The following is an 18,693-nucleotide window of genomic DNA, read 5'->3' on the forward strand; positions in this document are numbered from 1 at the left end:
CAGTCTGTTATGTTTCTAATGTATGGTTGGCATTTTGCAATTATGTTGTAAACCACTTTGAGTCCCCCCAGGGGTGAGAAAAGCGGTATATAAATGCAGTAAATAAATAATAATAAAGTTGCTTTTCAGAACCTAGAGAGAAGCCACATCTGAGATCATGGATCATTTAGGTATAAGTAATTTTTATTATAATACTTCCTACTAACACATTTATGGATCATTTAGGGCTAGGGCAGGATCAATATAAAGGGTAGGCTTTCCTTCCCCTGGATGTATAAGAACCACCCCATTTCCTGCTCCACAAAAGACCTTCTTATCAGTTTAGCACCAACGGTCACCTCTTTCCTGGTTACAAAGGCATTATCAAAAAGCAGAAACAAAGCCAATCACAAGTGACAAGAGAATGCAACTCAGAAGGAATGGAAATGAGTGGCACAGCCACAGTAGATTTGCCTTGTGGACTCTTTTCTTCCTTTACCTCTCTGGTGTTTTCTCACCCAGTACAGTGGAGTGGTTCTGAAATGTTATATAGCTCTTCCTGGCATCTGCTCTTGCCTTGTACAAGCCACCACAACAACATCAGTCACTTACTTCTCTTACCTTTAATTAAGGGGAAGTAGCCAAACAGCTAAAGCAGATTACACAAAGTCTGATGTAACAGAAGTTTATCCTCAATGCCAGTATGGTCTCCCAACATGGTTTGGATGGGGCTGCCTTCCCAAATTTTCAGATCCAACTGCTTTCTTTAGGCCTGTATGACAGTAAGGCCCAAATAGTAACTGCCTTCTGCTGCTTAAGAGTGAATTCTTATAACCACTTCCAGGTAGAAGTTGCAAGGATTCATTTACTAATGCTCTTGTACTCCAGTGGATGTGGCTCTTAATGAGACATGCACATTATCACAGGATGTCTATGCCCCACACCACTGGAGAAATTATACTGTTTAGCCAGCATGGCACCACATGGAAGTAGAAGCCAATAATGAATGGACAAAGGCAGTGACATCTCCAGCCCATCCCATTTAGATATCAGCCAACACGCCAACGCCTTAAATCAAGAAACAGCTTTCTAAGATCTACAGAGATACTCGCAGGAACACCTCAGCAAGCGAGTCTGGAAGTGGTAGGTTAGAACCCGGTACTTCAGTGGCTGAGATCGGATAAGAAACTCCCTCCTAGGCACACAGAAGACTAGGAGATTTGGAAGGCGCTGAACAGACAGCTCTGCCACCATGAGATGGAAAGCCAATCTTAAGAAATGGGGCTACAAAGTGGAATCTATGAAATGTGAGTGTGGAGAAGAGCAAACCACAGACCACCTACTGCAATGTAGCCTGAGTCCAGCCACATGCACAATGGAGGACCTTTTCATAGCAACACCAGAGGTACTCCAAGTGGCCAGCTACTGGTCAAAGGACATTTAGCACAATGCCAAGTTTTTAACTTTGCGTTTTTAAATACACTACAACTGTACCCTGTTTTGCTTCTGATATGATAAATACCCAGAGGCAGTATTATCGCTGTCTTGACAATATACTGCATGAGAGCTGCCTTTGAAGAGAAGAACCTTCAAAGACTGTGGAACACTCTCACAAAGGAAACTAACCAAAGGCTCTTTCACATTTACAACTGTAGTGCTGGGATCCTACTTTTAACTGCCATTGAAAATGTACTGTACATTTCTGGGATTTGCAGTCCAGGGAAGGCATTTAGACTTCTCAGACAGAAGGCTCCAGTGTCTTACTAAGGATTCCACAATCCTAGAGTTTGCCAAAAGCTAAAAGTGGAATCATGGTGCTGCAAGTCTATAGTGTGAAAGATCGTCATGAGTCTATACTGTTGGCTTGATGACATAGAAAACAGTTACCACCACCTCTCATCATATAAACACAGAAGTTACTCTCATGCTAGTTTTAATTTTAGTCACATGTTTATTTTATATGATGGTTTAAAAATATAGCTTTCATCTGAATAGTACAGTATATAAAGAAATAAGTGGAGGCAGAAAACCATTAAAATGGCTGCTAGAATATTATTCACATAGAAGTCTGGGAACAGGGAGACTTCTTCAAACCTCCCTTGTCTCTATGACGAAGACCATTTAATCAATGACACTAAAGCCTTTTCCTATAGATACTAAATATGAATGCATGAAAAAAAAATCTAGAATATCAATTGTATTTTCAGTATTCCCCTACCCTAATTCAGGAACCTGCCAATTCATGTGGAACCTAATTCTGGAACTAAGAACCAGAGGTATGTTGTAGCATAAAGATAGTCAGACAAGAGAAGTTTTTCCCAATCCCCAATGGAAAGTATATTATATGAAGTCAGGAAGGGCTAAACATAATCAAAATGAATGAAAAGATGTTTTAGCTCCATCCCAGAGAAAATCAATATGGGATCTGTAAAAAGATAGCCAGGCATGAAAACAGCGACATGGAGATGTGCAACTTGAATCTTATACTTTGGAAAACAAGTACACACACACTTCCCCCAAATTACTAGTTTATTAGAAAGTTTATTTTCCTCATTTTTACAGCATGTATATATATTTATATATATATATACTTTTATGTGACAAAGTTAAATATAGCCTGCTGATACTGAAGTAAGAGCGTGTTCTCTTTTTCTGTAAGCACTCTCGCGGAAGTCCAATTTCCTGGGCCCACTGGGGTGCCATGTCTTCACTCTGAACCTCAAGGGAACCAAGAACTGAGAAATTAATACTGTTACTTGTTGAATATCTACAGCAGCTACAACTGAGTCCTTTTGTCAGAGCAGCATTTTCCAGTGCTAGATTTTTTTTTCTAGCAAAGTGTAAGGAAGCTCAGGGCGGTATAGAGCCTAGAAATTTCAGGGTAAGAGGCAAAAGTGGTTATTTTCGAATTTTGGGAGTGGAAGCCATGTTCATAAGACAAAAACTAGCAGTGCCCCTCTGGTTTGGATGCCACTTTGCCAGAAGCCAACTTCTTTTTACACTGAACCGAAATGGCAGGAACCTCCTCCTCTGTTTTTTAAAGAAGGTCCTATTTTAGGGAGTGGAAACAGGGGAATTCATTATCTCTCAAAAGGCGATGCCACCTAAGTGAAAAAGGGACACTTCTGAGGACTGGGCAACTCATTGCTCTAGAAAAAAATCCCAATAAAGAAGAGGATTCAAACTAAAACCACTGCACCCAAAACTTTTCCTAAACATAAAAAGGCACATATTTGAAAATAAAGAGCCTTAACATAAACACACATACACACCTACCTAGAAGCAATGTCCTCTCAGCAGCTCAGATTGAGTGGTTTGAATCCTGGGGAAAGTGCTGGATTTTGGGGTGCTTAATGAGGGAGACTCACTCCTTTCTTCAACGTAAAATTCAACTTCTTGCTCTATGGAACCAACTGGCTATTCTGGTCAAACTAGTGGTGCTGCTAAAGCATGCAGCAAACACCTTAGCTGCCACACTAACTCCTATTTTCTTGGGAGTGACATAGGATGGAATTCTTCAGCTATAATACAGAAGGGAGTCCAAATCACTGTGTCTTGTTTATTCTTCTCACATTTCCTCCTTAAAAGGATTTTTTTTTTCATTTTATAGTACATAAAATTAAGAAGAGAGAGAGAGCTTGAAATTTACATGCTTGAAGTATGTCCCCTAGCCACAACTAGAAGCTCTGAAATTTTGATGCAGGTTTTCTTTCCAACTACATCAAAATGTATAGATAACCAAAGCCACCTGAACAAGTACCACTCAAAGAACGGACTGTAAAAAGTGTTATTGCAGTATACTACCAATATGGAACATTTTTCAGAGGAGCTACAAAAAGCAGCATTGTACATTTACAGAGTTCAGTGCAATTTTTAAAAACATTTTTCTTCTGAAAAAAAATCATAAGTTAATAAGGAACCATCAAATATTACAGAGTAAAGAATACAAGTCAGAGTCATGTTGAAGATGTTCACAGGACTCCAGCACATTATATTGCTTCAAGGACTAATAGAGGGATCGCTCTGTGTTCTCTCTCAGCATAACTGGACAAGGGCAGCCTTGCCTAGCTTGTCTGATGTTGGAAACTGGTCGCTGTTTCCCGTTTTGATTATCAGCAAGCTGCTGAACATGGGAGCAGAGGACAAGAGAGATAGGTCTAAGTTGGATATTTCTTGGATCTTTTGCTCGGTTTAGCATCAAAGGTGAAATCCAATTGCCGCTTTCACAATTTAAATTAAACACGGGTATTGAAGGCAAGATAATTTAGATATTATCCACTTTGGTTTTCAGAGTGGAAAGGAAAAAAATAGATGATAATTGCAAATTAAAACAGTGGGCCCACCTGGTAAGAATTTCGTATTCATGTAGATGCGAGTAAGCCATCTTCTTGGATGTACAAGGCCCTGAAGCTCCTTACAAGCAGATCTCTGGCAACACAACTTTCCCCTTTTCCAGAGATTAATTATCTTGAGTCTGCCTTTTCCTGCCCAATTGTACCCTTCTTTGGCTGTTCTCAGGTCCAGTGTCAGCTGTTGCTTTTCAGGGAGCAAGACACATGGATACGCACAGGCATGCCCCGTCCTCCTTCTCCCCTCCCCACCAGCGAGACTGCTTCTTTCTCACACCCTTCATGTGCCATGGCTGGGGGGATGCTGTAAATCCTGTCCTGAGAAGATGGGGTGCAAAAGAGGGTGAAGGTGCAGTGCTGTTGCGGCAGCCGTTGCTGGCCGGGGTGCTAGAAGAGTTGGATAGAGGGCAGCATGGGGGACAGGATGAAAAGTGAAGGGGCCTGGGTGGATGGCTGAGGCAGGGATGATATGGATGGGGTGGCTAGCCAAGAAAGTGGCAGGGTGCCCTGGGATGATGGAGTGGGTTAAGTGGGACAAGGAGATGGGTGTTAAATGAGGCTGGGGGATATGATGGACTTGAGCAAGAGGCTGGGGGTGTGGGTGTGGATGGATTCCAATGGCTGCAGCAGCAGCTGCTGCGTGATGCTGCAGGATAGCATGTTGAACGGTGGTAATGGAGGTGGCTGCAGCTGCTGTGGGCTGCTGGATATGGATGGGCTGCAGGGCAGGGGCTGTGGCCGGAGCCAGGGCAGCAGAGGCAGGAAAGGCCTTGACCTGCTTGGCAAGGAGCTGCTGCTGAATGTGTTGTTGAGCGGCCTGCTGAAGTTTGCTGTATTTCTCCATCTCCTCTGGGGTAAAGGTAATGGGTTGGCTCTCCAGGGGTGCCAAGGAAGAGTCCTCACTGCCCTCAGGCTCCCCACTGATGCTAGGCTCCCCACTCTGTGGTATGTAGCTTGGAAAGTGCTCTACATCTGGCCCCAAAGGCACCATCCTGTTTTCTATGGAGACAGGTGGGTTTCCACTGTCCAGAGGCTCTAAAGTTTCACCTTCATTTGGATCAGGGAGGAAGCTGTGCGCCACAACCACGTCTCCAGATCCATAGCACTCTGGGAGTGCTGGTGGTTCAAGGGGAACAGAAGCCACTTCTATGGCCACTTCTTCTGTTTTTTGATCAATTGGAAGGTTGCCTGGTGTTTCTGTTTCTGGAGTTTCCTCCTCTTGGGGTTGGCTTGCCAGGACCGTCTCCCCAGTGACAGGGGTTGCTTCTTCCACTTCTGAAATCTCTAGGTCCTCTACTTTTTCTAATCCAGCTTCTTCACAAGGCTTGGTATTTGGTTTTCGGACTGTGGGAAGTTTTCCAATTAATGGAAGGACAGGCTTGTTGCCAAGAGAAGGAGGGAGCTTTGGGCCAAAATAGCCCTGTGGGGGATCCTTCAGCTTTATCCCAACCTTGTGTGGAGCTGCAAGGGAATCTTCATTGCTGCTGGGCTTCTTCTCCACCTTTCTGGACTGAATTTTTTCCAGAAGTAGTTTGGCTGTGGCCGAGTTCTTCTCCTCAGGATTACAGCTGCTTCCCAAGCTAGAGCTGCCACTATTCTGGGGGTGACTGCTGGTTCCTGTCACTTCCTCTCTTCTTGTTTCTTCCTTTCTCACAGATCCTTCACCTTGTCTGCCTCTGAAATAGTGAGGGGACTGTGAACGGTAGATCTTGGACCGGATGAAGTCTCGTCGCACAGATCTTCTTTCACTAGGGCTTTCGTGGCCACGGGATCCCTTCCTTGAAAGGGACCTCTGTGAAAGACTTCTTGTGCTCCTGCTGCGCTCCCGGCTGTAGCTTCTGCTCCGCTTCCAACTGTGTCCGGTTCGGCTTCGACTCCTCCGCTTACTCCGGCTGTGACTGCAGCTGCTGCTGCGCGTCCTGCCCCGGCTTCTTGTTCTAGATCTCCCCCTGGCATGGGTTCGACTACGGCTCCGGGTCCGGGACCTGCTTCTACTCAGACTGTAGTCGTCTTCTGAGGAGGAGTACTTGCGCCGTTTTGATCTGCGTTTGGAGCTTGCATAGTCTGAATCATCCTCTGAGTCATGAGAGCGCTTGGTACGACTCCGTGATCTATCACTGTAGTCACTGTAGCTGTCTTCTGAGTAGCTCCGCCGTCGGCTGTATCGGCTATTGTCAGAGGAGGCATATGAGCTTGTTGAGTATGACCTCTGAGATGATCTGCGAGAGGAATGTCGATGTCCTGACCTTGAGCGGCTTCGGGAACAGTCACTGCCAGAGTCATAATCGTCACTGTACTGTGATGCTGACTTCTGCCTAAAACGCTTGTGACAGGAGTCCTCATCACTTTCATAGCCACCACTGCTCTGTCGGCCTCTATGGCTGGGGTGAACTGAAGCCAAGGTGGAAGACCGCCTCTTGCTAGCTGATGATGCCTGTTGCTGGTCCCCCTTGTTTTTTTTGCTGTGATCTTGAGACGAGGTGCCACCATCCTCTTTCTTGCTACTACTATTGCCTTCTTCAGTAGAAATAGACTTCCGTTGAGAATCTTGAGTGAAGCACTTTCTTTTTTTGGAGCAGCCAGCATCTTCGGTCCCTTGTGGTCGCTCAGCGTCCGTGGGAAAAGAAGGCTTGCTCTTTTTGTGTTTGTGTTTCTTCCGTTTCTTGGATTTATCTTCTGGCAGGTCTCCTTCTCTGCTCTTCTCCTCTACCTCACCTTTACGTCGACGTTTGTGCTTAGTGGACTTCTTGTGCTTCTTCTTCTTCTTGTGTTTGTGGGACTTCCCCACTTTGCGACTGATGACATTGCCTTTGCTGCCATCTTCTGGCCCTTCTACCTTGCCAGTGCTCAAAGGGTTGGACTCCTGCTTACTGCACCCTGGCAGGGACTTGCTCTCTAACAAAGTAGCAGATCTGCCAGCTAGAAGATCTGCCTCTTTGCTCTTGCTTGCATTACCCTCTTCTGTAGACTGTGTTTTCTCCTTAGAAATACTTGTTGCTGGTTTCTGTTTTTCCGCCCCCTTTGCTTTGGTGTCTTTGTTACGAGACAGCTTAAAGTCAAAATACAAAGGATTGCAGCTGTACGATACCGAAGGCTCTGCTTTAGTAAAGATCAGCAGTTCTGAAGGCCACTGGAGGGTGGTGCTCTCATCTTTACTCAGTACTGGGAAAAAGGGCCCTGTTAAATGCTTAGGTCCATCTGTGGTTTCTTTACTAGTTGCTGGAGGCTGGGGGCTCTCTTTAGCATCCTCCACCTCCATAGGGTCACTTTCCTTGAGCTGTTTTGCTTCCTGCTTGCCTATATCTTCTGAAGGGTCTTTATCTTCTGTTTTACTGCTTTTCCTGGCAGGACTCTGCTCCTTCTGATGGACGACACACTCTGCTACCATTGCTTTCTCACCATTTTTTGCCATTTTAGGTTTGGGGGAATTGCTCTGTTTCCTTTCACATGTCAATTTCTTACTTGCAGCCTCTGCTTCTACTTGATCCGTAGCCTTCATGAACAAAAGAAACTGGAAGTTGGGCTTCACTTTGCAGTGAGCTGGTGGGATGTAGTGATAATACTCTGGTTCTAGTGCCACTGGCCCATCGTCTCGTTTCATCTTCTTCAGTTTGGACAGTGTGGTGTTTAGAGTTGTCCCATCTTTGTCATGCTGTTGCTCCTCTTCATCTCCTTTACTGTCAGGGCTGTTTGTCCCCTCTACCTCTCCAATTTTCCCTAAAATATCTGTATGAGTTCTTTCATCCGCTTTAACTTCATCATCAGGAGAACTGGATTCGTCCACGTGGTCTTTGAAGACAGAGGCAATTGATTCAAGTTTCACAGGGGCCTTTTTGGCGAAGGAGAAAGACACACCTATTTTAAGAGGGTTAATCCCCAAACTGACAGCCTGTGGCATCTGTACAAGAACCTGGCCAGGGGCAGTGTTGTTGCTGGATTGCCCACTGGTGTAAGTAATGCCCTTGTCAACGGTCACACCAGTAACTTGCCCAGAAGCTGGTGAGAAGGAAGAACATGTACTGGGAGCTGCTGAGTCCATGTCATCTTCTCCTTCTTCATCAACAGCAACAGTAGTAGTTCTAAACATAGGCCCGCTTCCGGGAGCACTGGAAGAATGAGAAATGGAGAGAGAGAAAAATATCAATAATTAGGTAGTCTGGTTATCAACATCCCCACTTTCGTATTTTACTAATTTGTGCCAATTCAGCTTTTCACTGTCTTTCCATAGAATTGCTTTAAAAGTTGGGAATAAATAAAAGAATAGTAGTTTAATGAACAGTTCTGCACATATTGGAATGTTTAATTAGTGAATTGTTACCTAGCAAGTCTGAATGTCAGAGATTCTAATTTGTATGGCTACAGGGCAAAAACCCTCAAGAAAACAGTTAACATTCAAAGCTTAACAAAAATCTTATGCATATATAGAGTTTACATGACAATTTCTTTCAGGATGAAAGCTCAAATAAAGTCCACACACTTTCACCAGATTTGCTGAATTTAGACAAATGTGTTTAACTATTGCATAGTATTTAGGGGACCCAAATTGTGACTGGCAATCAATGGGCCAGAAATACCATTTAGGATGTGTGTATATGTCGGACTTGCACATTTTATTTTACAAAATAAAAATAAAAATCAAGCAGTAGCATACAATTCAGTGAATGGCGGATGACTGAGACAAAAAAGGATAATGGTGTGTTTATCCATAAGTTATTTTAATCAAATTGTTGTCTGGCATTCATTTTTCTCTATAGTGACAGCAGATCACCACTTACCATTCAGGTTGCCTCCTCTGTTCAGCCAGCTCATGCAAACGTCGCAGGGCTTTTTCCTGCTTTCTCTCATCTTTTCGAGACCTTGATGAAACATTTCGAGCAAATTCTCTTTGCTTGAGGTCCTTCAATCTCTGTAGCAAAACAAGAATGGGAAAAGGAGAGAAGAGTAAGATAAATATATGTTTCTTTCCATCAGACAATTAACAGAATATCTTAACGTTCAGTGGTGGAGAACACCCTATTATAGGCTTATTTTAGAGTCACTATGAGCTGGGTATGACTTCAAGGCACACAACAAAAGCAACACCTTATGAAATCTTATTTATTTAATATGGAAACTCCAAACTGGGTGTTGCCTAGTTCCATAAATCTGCGCCCCGGATCTAGAATGCCCTCCTTTGAGAGATCAGGCTAGCCTCCTTGCTTCAAGCCTTCTATTCCAGTTTAAAAGCATGGTTTTTTAAAAAAGCCTTTGATCTTAGATAGATTTTTAAATTAGCCCAAGGATTTATTGTTGGCGTCACGTCGGCACTGGGCTGTGTCAGTTGGAAACAACTTGTGCTTATCCACAGCTATGACTGCATTTTATGCATTTTAATGTTTTACACTGTAATTATGTATGTGTGCGATTGTAATTTTATGGTGTTATCGTTTTAGATGTATTTATTGTCTATATGCGGCACTTCACTGTGTTTTTTTTAGCTGCTCCGAGTCCCTTCGGGGAGATGGTGGTGGGGTAGAAATAATAATAATAATAATAATAATAATAATAATAATAATAATAATAATAATAATACATAATCATACTTTTGTAAAGAAAAAAAATAAACTGAAGGGTAGGACTGAAATGTCTGAAATAAACAGTCAGGAGAGAGCAACTAACACCTTGGTTTGTGATTCTCAGGTGCTATGTGTAAAGTACTTAGGTAAATCAAATCCTGCTCACCCCTACTTTACTTGATGCATTTTAAGAACACCGATACAGAAACACCTGGGAAAGCCCAACCTTCATTAGAACGAACAAGAACAACAGTAGTATGGGAAGACAGCAATAGAAACCCTTATAATAATCACCAAATGAATATCAAAGCTCTACCATTAAAGAAAATTATAGTTCACATTTAATGATGGGCCAGGAGGATGCTTTTTTGCTTAGTACTTCGACAAGCTGTGGGGAGTGAAGAGCACTTCAACTTGTTCTTATCTGAAGAGGTTTGGCTTGAAGGGTGACATGATTATAGGGTTGCACTCCTTTTACTAGATGACACAAGAGGTCTTTTTGCGGCGGGAATGCTTTGTGTTTCATTTTGACAGGCACACAATTCCTTAAGTTAGAACATTAGTTCTCTTTGCATGGTGAATTTTTTATGCATGTAATAGCTGAATATAGTTAGCAGAGCTATGTATATTCTCAGCTAAAACATCCAATGATTCCAATCTGGTTTCAAGAAAGAGCAATACAGTAAACTGTACTCATTATGTCCTGTAGACCAAATCAAAAAGACTCCTTGAATCTCACTCAAGATACTACAGTGGCTGCCATGATCTTGATTCTGAGATTAGTAAGCCTCTCCTTAATTTAATACTGAATTTTGCTGATAGTGTGCCTGCAGACACATATATATTTATTTATTACAGTCGATGACCAGCACAAATTTATTTATTTATTTCCAACATTTATATCCCGCCCTTCTCACCCAAAGGGACTTAGGCTGGCATACACAATTGGCAACAATTCGATGCCTACACATAATTAAAACAGCAATGAAAATCCAATTAAAACAATATAAAAATATAAAACATATGGTTAAAAATCCATTCATCCAAAATCCTCGTGCTGTAGCCGTAAATCAGTCCGTAAATCAAAGAGAATGGTTTGGTTCAGTTTCCATCCAGCTACCTTCAGATTTTTTGGGAAAAAAACCTGTCTGAGCACATTGGCTGTGAAGAACTGCATTTAAGAAAAGTATGAAATCAAAAAGAAAAAATGTGAATTATTTTAAAATTATTATTAATATTATGTTTATTTGTATCCCGCTTTTATCTCTGTGATTGAGACACAAAGCAGCTCACAACAAATCATTACTATTTAAAATCTCCACATATACGTATTAAAATAAACTTAAGCATACAATAAAGACACAACTGGTTTTAAGCAACAAAATTAAAACCATACTTTCAAACAGAGGTTAAAAACAGTAGAACATCACAAAGGGCCCCTTTTTAACATCATTTTTCAAAGGCTTGATGGAAAAGGCTTACTTTGCTGCTGAAAGGATAACAAAGAAAAACCAGCCTAGTTTTTGTAAGGAAGGAGTTCCAACGTATGGGGTTCCCACCAACTCTGCCTATGAAGTAGCAGAAAACTCCCTTGCACATTTTAAAATTTAGGCAAGCTCGTCTGGAAAATATGGCCCAAACAATCTAGGTCTGAGCCACACAGGGGATGGTTCAAGCTATGGAAATCCTACTGGTGACCATGGGTGAATCAGAAGCTCGAAAGCCCTTCTGAAAAAATCTCACCAAGGAAACTCCATCTTAGAACTGCCATCAATTGACTTCAAGACACATAACAACATCGCCTGGGTGAAGCACCCCATGTTAGGAAAGTCAAGCTCAAAATGGAAATGTCATCTCAGTTTTCATCTCAGTATGCGAAATATGAGCAATCTGAGAAAGGATTAGCTGTTCACCTGGGCTCAATCATTTTGCTAGAGTCTGGATCATAAGCACAAATTCTAAAGGCAGGAAACTTGAGCCTGATCTAAGCCTTTTGGTTGGTGAGGGAGTACTCAGTATCAAAATACTTCAGACTAGTACTTTACAAACATTACAATAAAAAATTCTCAGCAAAAACTACGGAAAGGGAAAGCCCTGCAGACAGTCAAATAGAACGGGTAAATAAGGCATACAAGGTAGGGCTAGATATTATTTCTTTTCCTTTCTTTCACAAGCTTTCTAGCTCAAAACAGCAATTTCTTAAGGTTTAGAATTTGTACAGGCAGGAGGTGTAGTCAGCACCATTAGAGGAGAAGACCTAGATATATTTGCCCGTTACTCTCCCTGGCTTATAAAATTGACTGGAGACAAGCGAGTGGGGTAGTAGTGATAAGCATCTGTTTACAAAAAAGATGTAAACATATAAAGATGTTCCAACATATTTAAAAGAAGCAATAGTGAGGCATCTGAGGAAAAAGCCTCCCTACTCCTAGATGACATCAGTACAGAGGTCTGTAATATTATATTATTGGGAGAGATATCAGAGTGTGTGATGGCTGCAAGAGTTCTAGAATTAGATGGTTTATCTAGATCCATTTGTATCTGGCTTCAATCTGGTTATGGGATAGAAACTGCTTTGGGAGCCTTGTTGGATAATCTATCCTGGGAACGAGAAAAAGGGAGTGTTACCATGTTGGGTTTTGCTAGACTTCGTGGTGGCTCAGGTTTCTGCCTTGCCCTGCAAACTGTATGGTAATGTCACTCAATTCAGTCTCGCCATTCAATCTAAATCCAAAAAAGCTGTTCTAAACCAATGCCTGATGTCAGTAATAGACTTAAATTGGAGAGTAACACTAGAAGGGGCTGCACTCTACTTAAAGACTTGAATTTATAGTTTCGACATAACCTGGATTTAGCCTTCAACCTGTATGTCCATGTTTTGGCCAAGACTATACCTGTACATATGGGGCAGGGGGATAAACTGTGCCTGTTCCCTGAGATAACTAACTCGGTCATAGTGACAGAGGCTTTAGTCACATCCTTTTTCAACTGTGGTAATGTACTTTACCTGGGGCTGTCTCTGGAAAGTTTTCAGAAGCATTAGTTCAGAATATTGTGGCCAGACTACTGAGACCAAATGACTCCCTTGTTACAAAAGCTCCACTCGCTTTGGTTCTGGTTATAATCTATAAGAACCAACATGGCCTGGGTCCAGACTATATGAATGAATGCATTGTATTTCTGGGTTCCAGATTATAATCTTATAATGGCTTCAGCATGCCATTATATTAGTTATCTTGGAAAGTAAGCTTTATAAGCTTTTCTCTGAGTAATGTGAACAAGGGATGAAGCATTCCTAATGTCTGATTTGAATGAATGAATCCCAAAGAGGGGCCCGGGCAACTTCATAGGACAGTTTTTCCAAATCCTGCAGGCACATTGTTTAAGAGCTTCAGCATACAACACTACCTCTGGAAAGCACATTCTAGCCTATAAAAGCATTTCACATATTGTCTTTAATCTTCTTTTAAAAAATGCAACATCCTTTCTTTGTTTTTCAAATACTGTAATGGGTGGGGGGAAAATAGAAAACATTTTACCACATTTGAGGATTACAGTATACCAGAATTGATCAACCTCACAAACTAAAACTGCGAAATCACTGAAAGGACATGATGAATAGATTTCAGAGTTTAATTTTTAAATTGCAGGGCTCAGCAATTTCCCTTGCTAGCACACCAACAGAAAGGGCATCTTCCCCTCAGGTGAGCTCTTTTAACCATCCAGAGTCTTCAGGAACTGTAAAGGCATAGAAGAATAGGGAATGTTATCTTCCTTTTACTCAGATGGGCTGTTCACAAGAACATTCCCAGTAATTTTGAAACAAAGGATTAAGAAGAACAAGGTCCCAGCAGAGGGAGTAGTAAACTCCAGAGAGCTCTGCACAGCAATTGAATCCTGCCTCAAGATTTTCCTGAAGCTCTCCCCTGAGCAAAAGAAGCCCAACTTTTGACAACAAGTGGATTTCTATTCAGTCAGACTCAATGATTTGTTAAGCTGTTAAACTGACTGCAAGGAAGATTAGTTCCAAAGGTGGGGCTATGAACACCCTTTCCTTCAAAGAGGGAACAATAAAAAACACTTTGCTCTCCCCACTGTCATTTTTTTTTTTTAAAAAAAGCTTGCCCTGGTCTCAGAAAAATCACACTTCAAAGAGGAGCAATGGGGTGAAAAATGCACAGTTTTCTGCTCCCTCTTTAGACAGGCATTGTTGTTGTGCAAGAATACTTGCAGACTCCTCTCCCCAGGGAGGTTCACTAAGCTCTTTACTTTTCTATTTTTTGAAAGATACTAAAACCCTTTTATCCATCAAACATTTTATAGATATTTTTGATTGTTTTCATGTGGTGTCCTTGGTTTTTAATGCTCTTATGTTATGTACCTGTTTTGCCTGAAGTGGTTTTTGTTGTCATTATATTTAATGGTTTCTTTGGAATGCTGATAAAAGTGAGGTGGAAGGAAAAAAGGAAGACCGTATTATGGATAGATTGACTCAATAAAGGAAGATACGGACATGAGTTTTCAAAAGCTGAGCAAAGCTGTTGATGACTGGGATTCTTGGAGGTCACTTTTTATACGTGTAATATTAAAGCCAACATCGTAGCAAATAGGAAAAACAACAAAAGCATCAAAAACTCCTTGCTTAAGGTGAGGAAGTGGATAGGTAAGTAAAGGTTTTCCCCTAACGTTAAGTCTAGTCATGTCTGACTCTGGGGATTGGTGCTCATCTCCATTTCTAAGCCGAGGAGCCGGCGTTGTCCGTAGACACCTCCAAGGTCATATGGCCGGCATGACTGAATGAAGCGCCGTTACCTTCCCGCCAGAGCGGTACCTATTGATCTACTCACATTGGCATGTTTTCGAACTGCTAGGTTGGCAGGAGCTGGAGCTAACAGCGGCCGCTCACGCCGCTCCCGGGGATTGAACCTGGGACTTTTTGGTCTCCCGCTCAGTGCTTTAACGCACTTTGCCACCGGGGCTCCTACGAGGAAGTGGATAGTCTATGCAAAATTATTTCCTTTTCACAATCTCTGAGAGCTTTTTTTTAATGCTTAGCCAAGAGACTTGAAGAAAGTAGTATAAAAGTAAGTTATTTTGTTTTAACTCCTTGCGGGAGCATGATTATGGCTTCTGCTCAGTATCTTTGGAGTCTATTGCTCCGAGGGTACTATTGTGTGCATGCATGGCTTTTTGTCATGGCCTTGGGCGTGTACAATAAACTATTTTGATTGATTTAATCCTAGACACTGTGCTATGGCTCCTGGTTGCTCTGGCCCCCACAAAAACCAAGTTGAGCGTTTCAGTGTCAGACACTTGCTTTGGCATGTTTGGGTTCTTAAACCATAACATAACACACATACACACCCCAAAAAAACAAAAACTCTTTCTTCTTGTGTCTTGGGCCCCTTCTACACTGCCATATAATCCAGATTAACAAAGCAGATAATCCAGATGGTTTGAACTGGATTATATGAGTCTACACAGCCATATAATTCAGTTCAAAGCAGATAATCTGGATTTTCTATCGCAGTGTAGAAGGAGCCATGATTTTTAGGCCTGTTTCTGGGGTTATTGGGGGGCAGCGATTCAGAAAATTGTATTGAATAAACTGCATCGGCTCTAGTTTCTTTGATACAGTTACCATGATTTTCTATGGGCGAGCAGATTAAGACTAATATATAGCATATGTTCTGGATCTCAAAAACTAGAGCTGATAGGGCAAAACTGGTGTCATTTTTGGAATCAGCAAATCAAATATTCCCTGAAACTGTTCTAACATTTGAGGCATCAAAATGTGTGTTGGTCTGTGTAATATATATTATTTCAAGGATAGTTAATAAACTGAGAAGTCAAAAACTGTTCATGAACCAAATAGAAGCTTTTAAACATTGTTGGCATTTGCTTGAAACGATGATGAGCCTGCTTTACTTTACACTTGAAAAGGAAAGGAAAACAAGCTATTTAGATGTTACGCTGGAATTCAACCGTATTTACAATTCATTATACATATATCCGACTAAATGCAGGACTTTTGTGTGTGTGTGTGTGTGTGCACGCGCGTGCGTGCGTGTGTATGCAGTGTCCAATGACAATTCACAATCCAGCTTAAATGTACTTTAATTAGAGATAAAGCCTACTGGAATTAGGCAGGGCTGAATTTGTCTGTCTATTAAATAATGATTATTGGAACTTGAGCCACAATCCATGGTATCTAGTTACATATATTCAGTAACACAACTCAAATAATTTATAAAATGGATGTAAAAGCAAGCTAACAAAAAATAACAGATAGCTACTAAAGTCACCCCAAATTAGGGTAGTAAATCCTCACTAAACAATTGTGAGGTGTGCATCTCAGGCAATATGGGATGACTGTAAGCCTCAGGCAGCATAGCTGTCTCATTTAACAGCCATTTGTTGTCCACTACACTCAAGTTGCTGCACATGATAGTCTCTTGTTTTCTTCTCAAATCAGTTTGCTGATACTTATACTTCATAGCTCTAAGTTTCATTACCAGGGAAAGAGTTTAATTCTTATTGTTTATGTCAAAATGCTATGTCAGGCACAACAAAATGCTGCATCTCAACATAGGCTGCATATATTACTTTACAGTTGGCTCACTGTATCCAAACCTCAGATATCAAAGACCAACTATGCAGTTCACTATGCAGTCATCCCTCCATGTTTGCGGTTTTGACTTTTGCCAATTTGATTACAATTTTCTTTCTAGGAATTGTTAGGTCCTCCTGTGTAATTCTAGGGCCAACTTTCTCATGCCGAACTTTCTAAATGTGTGTTGCAACACGTTAGTGTGCCGACTGCTGTGTGTAATGTGTCACGCAAACATAACAAGGAACCTCTAAATCTTTGTGAAATAATCAATACATCATATACTTTTAAAAAATATAAATGAAAAGTTTTCATGAGCTCTATTGTGTCCCCATGCATTTTATTACAATGTATGTATGTGTTCATATCACTTATAAGGGGTTAGATTAACCCTTGGTAAGCTAATAAAATTGAGGGTTGTTGTATGTCTTTCGGGCTGTGTGGCCATGTTCCAGAAGTATTTTCTCCTGACGTTTCGCCCACATTTAGGCAGGCATCATAGATGTGGGCGAAAACGTCAGGAGAGAATACTTCTGGAACATGGCCACACAGCCCGAAAGACATACAACAACCCTGTGATCCCGGCCATGAAAGCCTTCGACAACATAATAAAATCGAATTGCTGTGCTGAAAAATGATGATGTCTAAAAAGCGTGTCACCAACATAAAGTGTATGGACACTTCAGACTTATGAGATTTCTATATAGAATACCTCTCTTAAGAATCTCTAGGTCCTTCAGTATGATTCTGTGCTCAGTTTCCAATGGAAGCTGACCATAGAATTGTGCTGGAAGACCTAGAAATTCTTAGATGTTCTGTCAGGTAAAAATATCATTTCTTTATTCACTTTTTCACATTCATGGGGGTCCTGTGCTCCTAACCCCAGCGCATGTACCTAACTGTATTGTGTTTTGGTGGGTCAAGAAAAAAACCCTGAAATTACCTAATTGCTTCAGTCACATAAGCACATATGTGACAATTTAATCCTTCAGATACTGTCACAGGAGGCTACACAGAAGCTTGATCAACTGCACAGTGAGCAAAACTGCTTTGACATTTCTTCAAACAGAATTCTTCTAATTGCTTATCTAGCAAATGGTGCTTGCCATTCCCTCTCTTTGTACAGTGATCTCAGGACAGCTGAAAAATGACGCAGGACGCATCCTTAGCTTCAAGAAAGTTTCATGGTATGACATCGTGTGTGGGAGCAACTGGCAAGAGTAAGCCCATATCACGTTAAGTGCACATACTTCTAGTAGAAGTTAAAAATAGGTTAGAAATATGCGTAAAAGGGTACATTGAGAGTTTTGCTTATTTTAATTTGCTTCTTCTGGCAACATTGCTCATTGTGGCATCGCGTTTGAGGAGCAGTTCAGTGACTTCTGAATCAATCCTGGTAAGCACTGAACTAAGACCAAGCCAAAGATGACATTTGGCTGGCATTTGGTATCTTTGGACTAGCTATCAAATCATATCGGCAGAGAAAACGAAAAACACAAAGCCCAACATACTGGAGATAGCAGAGTCTGGCTTAAAATCAAGTCTGGTTATGCCATCTGCCTATGAACATATGATGTGCGGGACAATTTTCACTGAAGAAAATATTTCTGCTCATTAAAAACCACATACTAGTAAAGAGGACTGGCCCACAGAATCTAAAAGAGAGGTATTTGTTGCCACAGCAATATCATAGAAACAGGGAATACATGCTTCTAATGCTCTCAAAATCTAGCTTTACGTATAAGGTCATTATCTTATGAAGGAAACATGCAAAACTTGAACTTCCAATTTCATGCATTTCTTCTCTCTGACACTTAGTTCAAATGAAAGTTAGAGTAAGAGCTTACAATTCTTTAATTCAGCAACACATTTGAGAGAATTCTCAATCAAATACGTAGCTACTCTATTATGAAACTCAACATCACTGTTATCACATAAATTTAATTTCTACTTTAACTTGGTTCCTCTTTTATGTTTCTTTGCATAAACTAGGAATGTGCAAAGTGCAGCCTAGAGACATTTTGTGGCCTTCAGGGCAGCATAGGGGATCAATTTTACCCACATGTTGAACTGCCCTAGGGCATTTTAGGTTAAAAATGGCTTTCTTTATAACTGGAAGGAAACTGGAAGTGGATTCTGATTATTTCTTGTTCTGAAAAAAGAGCTCTCTGGGCCTAAAGGGGCACACAGAAGCCTAAAA

The 18,693-nt window shown here is 41.3% G+C and overlaps 1 protein-coding gene across 4 annotated transcripts in view; it reads right to left on the minus strand.

Moving 5' to 3' along the window:
- Window positions 1-2,495: 2,495 nt before the first annotated feature.
- Window positions 2,496-18,693, minus strand: part of gpatch8 (G-patch domain containing 8) — an 87,277-nt gene continuing 71,079 nt past the window's right edge. For all 4 annotated transcript variants that reach the window (XM_003222606.4, XM_062957090.1, XM_016994526.2 and 1 more), the window contains 2 exons: window positions 9,104-9,234; window positions 2,496-8,434 (listed from right to left, as the gene is read on the minus strand). In XM_003222606.4, the coding sequence (XP_003222654.2) occupies window positions 4,609-8,434; window positions 9,104-9,234 (3,957 nt within the window). In that variant the 3' untranslated portion in view covers window positions 2,496-4,608. The remainder of the gene's footprint in view (window positions 8,435-9,103; window positions 9,235-18,693) is intronic.

This window comes from Anolis carolinensis, chromosome 6, assembly GCF_035594765.1.
Source record: "Anolis carolinensis isolate JA03-04 chromosome 6, rAnoCar3.1.pri, whole genome shotgun sequence".
NCBI classification, from domain to species: Eukaryota; Metazoa; Chordata; class Lepidosauria; order Squamata; family Dactyloidae; genus Anolis; species Anolis carolinensis.